General features: G+C 45.0%; 1 protein-coding gene across 1 annotated transcript in view; it reads left to right on the top strand.

Annotated features, from left to right (window-relative positions):
* The first annotated feature begins 413 nt into the window (after positions 1–413).
* LOC126147741 (skin secretory protein xP2-like) overlaps positions 414–7,934 on the top strand; it is an 84,722-nt gene continuing 77,201 nt past the window's right edge. Inside the window, exon 1 of the mRNA XM_049915716.1 lies at positions 414–482. Coding sequence (XP_049771673.1) covers positions 414–482 — 69 coding nt within the window. The remainder of the gene's footprint in view (positions 483–7,934) is intronic.

Here is a 7,934-nt window from a genome sequence, read left to right as displayed (position 1 = left end):
CTGAAAACGCGTTGTCAGCGAAAGGGATGTCACGGAAAGAAGCGATCTGTCTGCGCGCACCGAAAGCGCACAGTGGTCTGCGTTAGGCGTCTCCAAAGGCGGGCCCGAGGTGTCAGTCGAGGGCAGCCGTGTGTACTGCAGCCGTGCCCGCAACACCAACAGCTGTCACTGCAGGAGTAGGGCGGGCTCGCTAAACACTGCACCACGTGCCACAGTTTGTGAACAGTGTTACTACTTCTTCCCTCGTATCAGTGTTTACAGATAAGACCGTGATACGATCCCGTGAGGCTGTAGTGCCGTAGCGCGTGTTGATCCTTTCCACCGCTTGAAACGTCGCCGCTATAGGTGAAATACACTCCACGCCTATTGGATATACACAGGGACTCGACAGGGTTGTGAACCGGCGACCGCCAATGACGCAGCTGCCGCTGTTCCACGCGGACCCCCGCTGCATCATCTGCCACCGCTTCTGCAGACACCAGGTAAGGCATCCAGTCTGTGGCTAGAGCTGTCTGCTATGAGAACATCTACGCTTTTATTCCAGAAGTGCTAATCCCACATATGCCGGAGAGCTTCTACGAAGTTTTAGAATTGGGATGGAGGGGGGGGGGGGGGGGGAGTTACCGGCGCAGGCAAAGCTGTGAGGGTGGGCCGCGAGTCGTGCCTCTGTAGCTTAGTCGCTAAAAACATTGTCCACGAATGGCAAAGGTGCCCGGTTCGAGTCTCGCTCAGTCAGGTAGTACTAATCAGCCGCAAAGTTTCTTCTTGGGCGATGTCTGAAGCTTGAACGTAATCGGAAAAACGGAACCTATGTTTATATCTACATATATACTCCGTAAACCATCGTCTGTTGCGTGGCAGTAGGTACCCTGTACCACCACCAGTCATTTTCTTTTCTGTTCCACTCACAAATTCATCGAGGGAAAAACGACTGTCTCTATGCCTCCATACTACCCCTCATCTTTCTAATCTTCATGATCCTTAAGCGAAATGTGTGTTGGCGACAGTAGAATTGCTCTGCAATCAGCCTCAAATGCCGATTCTTGGAACTTTCACACTAGTGCTCCTCGAAAAGAATGTAGCCTTACCTCTAGTGATTCCGATTTGAGTTTCCGAAGTATTTCCGTAATACTTGCGCGCTGTTCGAACCTACCGTAACAAATCTAGCAGACCGCGTACGAATTGCTTCGAAGTTTTCGTTTAATCCGATTGGGTGCAGATCCCAAACACTCGAACAGTATTCAAGAATGTGTCCACCATTATGGCTTCGTTTTTCCTACTCGCCCGCATTAACTTACATTTTTCTGCATTGAGAGCTAGCTGCCATTCATCAAACCAACTAGAAATTTTGCACAGGTCATCTTGTGTCCTCCTACAGTTACTCACCTGCAACAACGTCCCATACATCACAGCATCAGCAGACTGCTGCTTACCTGTCCGCCACACAATTTATGTGTATAGGAAATAACAGCAGTGCTATAACACTTCCGTGGGGCACCTACACTATGTGATCAAAAGTATCCGGACACCTGGCTGAAAATGACTTACAAGTTCGTGGCGCCCTCCATCGGTAATGGTGGAATTCAATATGGTGTTGGCCCACCCTTAGCTTTGATGACAGCTTCACCTCTCACAGGCATACGTTCAATCAGGTTCTGCAAGTTTTCTTGGGGAATGGCAGCCCATTCTTCACGGCGTTCTGCGTTGAGGAAAGGTATCGACGTCGGTCAGTGAAGCCTGGCACGAACTCGTCGCTCCAAAACATCTATAGGATTCAGGTCAGAACTCTGTGCAGGCCATTACAGCGATGTTATTGTCGTGTAAACACAGGTGGTGCATTATGAACAGATGCTCTATCGTGTTGAAAGATGCAATCGCCACCCCCTAATTGATCTTCAACAGTGGGAAGCAAGAAGATGCTTAAAACATGAATGTAAGCCTGTGCTGGCAGTTATCTCTCAATACTAGTAAGTGTAATCTGCTGCGTATAACAAGGCGAAAATCCCCATTAATGTACCAGTACAAAATAAATGCCCAGTCTTTGGAAGCGGTAACATCCGTCACGTATCTCTTCGAAATGGTCTCAAATGGAATGATGAGATCATACAAGTATCGGGCAAGGCGAACTCTAGATTGCGGCTTATTGGTAGAATCCTGAAGCAATGGAGTCCTTTAACAAAGTAAATTGCTTACAATACGTTAGTTCGTCCAGTCGCAAAGTATTGTTCGTCTGTATGAGACCGTCACCAGTTGGGTCTGATTCAAAAGATTGAGAAGCTCCAAAGAAGAGCGGCAACATTCGTGACTGGTTCATTTAGCCATCGCGAGAGCGTTACAAATCTCATAGAAAGTTTGAAGTGGGACACACTTGCAGATAGACGGCTCGCTAAACGGAAGGGGCTGCTCACTAAATTCCGAAATCCGATCTTCGCCGAGGATGTAGAGCATATATTATTACCACCAACTTTCAAATCGCGCAATAATCACCATTCAAAGATAAGGGAAATTAGAGCTCGTACTGAGGCGTTCAGACAGTCGTTATTCCCTCGCGCGATCCGCGAGTGGGACAGAAGGGGGGAAATATGACTTTGGCGCCAATTATGCCCTCCGCCACACACCGCTTGGTGGCTAGTGGAGTATATGTGTAGTTGTAGATGTAGAACATTTGTAAATAAAACATGGCGATATACTGCATTCAATGCTGTAGCAAACATTTCTGTATGTTATCTACCTTTTTCACAATTAAATATTACTTTTTTGTAACTAATTCACAAACTCTCTGTGTATAACAATTGGTAGAGCAGCACGTATCGAAAATACTAGACAGTCCGAGGACTGGCTCGACGCAGCTCTTCACCCTAGTCTGCCCTGCGCAAGCCTTTTCACCTCTGAATAACTACCGCAACCTACATCGAGTCGAAACTGCCCGCTCTAGTCAACCCTTGGTCACCCACAACAGTTTCAACCCTGCAGTCTCCCCTACAATACGAGATGGACGATTGTTTGATGTCTCAGGATATGATCTATCAGCCGATCCCGAGTTGTGAAACACATTTCTTTTCTCCCCTGTTCGATTCTCCTCCTCCTCAGTTACCCACCTCTTCTTCGACATCCTCACGTAGTACCGCATTTCATAATGTTCTGTTCGCTTGTTGTCTGTACGGTGGATCGTCCATATTTCACTCCCATACGCGGTTACTTCCACACAAATACTTCCGGGAAATACTTCTTGACTTAAATTTATATTCAAAGTTAGTAAATTTTCCTGTTATTCCCAGTCTGCACTGTAGATCGTCTCTACATCGGCCATCGACAGTTAATTTGCTGCTCATGTAGCAAAACTCGTCACTTACTTTTCGTTTTCCATCCCTTAATCTAATTCCCTCGTTATCCCCAGATTCAATTCGACCTCATTCCACTAGCCTTGTTTCACTTTTGTTGATACTCATCTTGGAACGTCTTTTGAAGAAATACTTACTTAGCAGATAAGCTGTAGTGGCGGAGCGGTACGAGTTGTTTTGGACACACTGCAGTGCTCTCCATAATTTCCGGACAGTGTCTGTCTAATACTGTTGTCGCAAATAACGCGCTTTTTAGAGTTTTAATTCGTTTCGTGTCTTCCGTGATTTACACCCTATGTTCAGTGCATGTCGATGGTGTTTATACAAGGCAGTTTTAACGTCTGCCCGCCGTCTAATCGTTACTTTTTTATTTGAGTCATTACACTGTTTTATGTTATTACTAACAGCGTCGATTTAAGTGTGTTGTTAGAAAAAATAGTGCTTTTTAGTTTACATTCACTTCGTGTTTTGTACTCCCTACGTTCAAAATACATTTCTCGTGTTGTTCTACGTCTGCCTGACTTCTGCAAGTTACCTGTACGACTCACCAAAATATAAGTTTCCAGTAATTATTAGTTTACTACCCAGTAAGTGCGTTGTAGTGCTTCTTAATTTACTGTAAGAGTAGCGACTTTGTCTCTCGTCCATTATCCGACATACTGCTGTTGCTGTCTTTGTTCGTCTGGATGTATTCCGATTCCAGAAGAAACGATTTAATGATATAATAGCTACCCTCGCGTCACTTATCCTATGGGCTATATATCCTCTTACACTGATCAGTCTTATCGAATAGTGAACCCAGATACTTGAACACTTCCACATTTCTTACTCGCCTATACTCAGAGTCCCAATCCTCAACTTGCCCTCTTCCAACAACAAGATATTCTGATTTATTCGTATTGGCCCTTACTTCCCATTGTTTATTAGCATCCATTAACTTTCTCATGTGATGCAGGGCATCATTGTCATCCTAAGTTCTAAATTCTTGATCGTCGGTAAACAGTAATGGATGTAAACTTGTGCACTGCCTATACGTATAACCAAGAACAACTTCTGAATACAACTTAAATAACGTTACTTATGAAACTTCCTGGCAGATTAAAACTGTGTGCCCGACCGAGACTCGAACTCGGGACCTTTGCCTTTCGCGGGCAAGTGCTCTACCAACTGAGCTACCGAAGCACGACTCACGTCCGGTACTCACAGCTTTACTTCTGCCAGTACCTCGTCTCCTACCTTCCAAACTTTACAGAAGCTCTCCTGCGAACCTTGCAGAACTAGCACTCCTGAAAGAAAGGATATTGCGGAGACATGGCTTAGCCACAGCCTGGGGAATGTTTCCAGAATGAGATTTTCACTCTGGTAGAGCACTTGCCCGCGAAAGGCAAAGGTCCCGAGTTCGAGTCTCGGTCGGGCACACAGTTTTAATCTGCCAGGAAGTTTCATATCAGTGCACACTCCGCTGCAGAGTGAAAATCTCATTCTGGAAACATCCCCCAGGCTGTGGCTAAGCCATGTCTCCGCAATATCCTTTCTTTCAGGAGTGCTAGTTCTGCAAGGTTCGCAGGAGAGCTTCTGTAAAGTTTGGAAGGTAGGAGACGAGGTACTGGCAGAAGTAAAGCTGTGAGTACCGGTCGTGAGTCGTGCTTCGGTAGCTTAGTTGGTAGAGCACTTGCCCGCGAAAGGCAAAGGTCCTGAGTTCGAGTCTCGGTCGGGCACACAGTTTTAATCTGCCAGGAAGTTTCATATCAGCGCACACTCCGCTGCAGAGTGAAAATCTCATTCTGGAAACGTTACTTATGTTTTTGGACGGGGTCCACCTTTAGCAACACACAATTTTGTTTTTCATCCCAAACTTGTTTCACTGCAGATGCAATGGGCTTTTATTTTGTGATTGTTAAACATAAAGAATGTTCTCTACTGGTATTAGTTTTTAAACTCGTAATTACAGATGTTTGACGAACACATGAAATCATGTATTCATATCATGGTGTTGTTTTCCTGATGTATTATGTTTTTATAGGGCCTGTTTTCTTTCACAGTTTGTCTTCTGCAATCATATACAGCTTAATGTAGGCAAAATGTGGTTAAAAGATATGAATCCAGAATTTTATGTGTTCATCTAAAATCTGTACTTACAATTCTAAAGACTAATATTTACATATATACAAATAGTAAAGAGCACTCTTTATGTTTAACAGCCATAAAATAATAATGCTGCAACTGCAGTGAAACATATTTGGGATAAAAAACAAAATTGTGTTTAGCTAAAGGCGGATCCCATCCAGAAACATAAGTATTGTTAAAGCAAACACACAAAAAAAGCTTCAGCCTCAAGGTGGTTAAATAATGTTGACATATAACATTCTTGTCTTAATCCCTAACTTGTTTTAAAATTTTCGCCGGCCGGAGTGGCCGTGCGGTTCTAGGCGCTACAGTCTGGAACCGAGCGACCGCTACGGTCGCAGGTTCGAATCCTGCCTCGGGCATGGATGTGTGTGATGTCCTTAGGTTAGTTAGGTTTAATTAGTTCTAAGTTCTAGGCGACTGATGACCTCAGAAGTTATGTCGCATAGTGCTCAGAGCCATTTTTAGAACTTTCGGATATCTTACCAACAACCTTTACAATTGCTCCTCCTTGGTGGTACAGCCTTTTCACAGAATCTATTAATGCGCCACTCACTCCAACCACTTCCAGGGCTGTCCATAGTAACTTCCTTGGCACAGAACCACAGGCCTTTTCTAAATCAACAAACACCAAATGGAGATACTGATTTTCTGACGCATCTGGCGTACACAAAAGATCAACACAACTATTCCCAGCAGTGAAACCCGACTGTTCCTTCAATACTACGACATGCGCTATCTTTTACAACGTTTTGTTACTGCAGCACTTAATAACCTACTCACGAAAGACATTACCCCTGTAATTAGTCGGCTCTCTCCTGCTTCCTTACTTATATCTGGCGTTAATGCACGGTAATTATAATTAAAGTGCAGCTACTCACAAAGGTCCAACAGGGACTGTAGTTATCGTATGGCAGTGGTACTTGGTAGATATTACAACACGTTAATGCGCAACCGATTTACGCTGAGAAAAAGTTAGTTCCGATTTTCGCCAAATCTGGCGCTGTGAATGCAAGAAAGACGTATAGATATGTTTCCCTATATAATGGATTAGGAGCAGAACGTGGAGAGAGGAGGTCAATCAAGTGGGAAAGGCATAATATTGATGTTATTATTAACTGCCGCTTGCACAGTCTGTCCAGCCTGATCACCGGAGCATGGACGAGATGCTGCAGAACGCCAGTTTTGCACCTCGTGGCCAAAATTGAAACAAACTCTTTTCTAGCGTAAATCAGTCCCGTATTAACTAGTCAGAATATCTACCAAGTTTCGCTGTCATACGGGAACTGCAGCCCACAACGGACCTCTGTGAGCAGTTGTACTTTAATTATAACTACCCTGGGTATGGTATCTTCCATTCTTGGGGTGCTTCATCTCTTTGAACCATTTTATAGTTAAAAGTGCTGCAACTACTTTAGCTCCTGCGTACTTCAGTAATTAAGTTACTGTATCTCAAAGACTTGCTGCCTTTCGATTTTTATTTTTTATTTTTGTTGATTCTGCTGTTCTGGAAACGGTCCTCTGTCATCTGTAAGAAGAACTGTAGAATGTAACTCTTCAGGCTTTCCCGGCGATCTAATGACATAGGCATAAATACTGGACCAGGTCCACTCGAGGAGCAGTCTCAGTTCGCACCTGATGAAGGTCTCGAGCTACATGACCGAAATATCGTGCAAGTACGACGCTGATATCCGGCAGAACACCCGACAACCCAAGATGTCAACTGTAGAATGTTTTTTTTTCCATTGAGAAATGCCAATCATTGCAGCTCCTCTTCTGCTTTTAACAGGAGCTGTCACTGACGGATAAACCGCTTCTGATCCTTTGTTATATCCGACCAAATATTCGACGTCGGCACACTTCTTCCGCTAAGATAAAAAAAGGGAAATACGGCGGTTAGGCACGGTAGTAATGGACTGACAATGTTCAGATCCCACAACTGACGCCTCTACGGAAGACGTTGTACCGTCCATGTCGAGGCAGGCGCCGTTACACGCTATGTGTCGCATTTATCACCCCACATCGCTTGTCTCATTGAGAGCTGTGCGGCGTAATGGAGGAATCCGGAACGTTGTGCTCAGTGAGCTGTGAGTCATATTGACTTATGTGTATATATACTGATATATATATATTATGGGCTCTAACTCGATTTCCTGTACGTATCGGACCGGGAGAAATGCGCCCGTATAATGGACGGCGTGGCGCGGCGATAAATCGTCGTCGTCAGTATTAATTTCTCTCGCCGGCCTGATGTGTTGACGCATGCCGGGCCCCATAAATTGTCTGAGGCGGCGGAGCCAAGTGTTTCCGCGCCGGAATGTAAAACCAGCCGTCTGTCGGCCGTCAGCTGGCGCCATATTGATTGCCGTCTCGTGAGTAACGGCCAGACCTGGAGGACGCCATTTGCCGTCATTTGTCACTGCCAGGGGTCGCGTGCTCTTCCTGAGGCACACGTGCGAGTCCACG

This window comes from Schistocerca cancellata, chromosome 1 (genome assembly GCF_023864275.1).
Source record: "Schistocerca cancellata isolate TAMUIC-IGC-003103 chromosome 1, iqSchCanc2.1, whole genome shotgun sequence".
Taxonomy (NCBI): domain Eukaryota; kingdom Metazoa; phylum Arthropoda; class Insecta; order Orthoptera; family Acrididae; genus Schistocerca; species Schistocerca cancellata.
The sequence above is the reverse complement of the archived record's forward strand: the minus strand, read 5'-3'. Positions and strand labels throughout refer to the sequence as shown.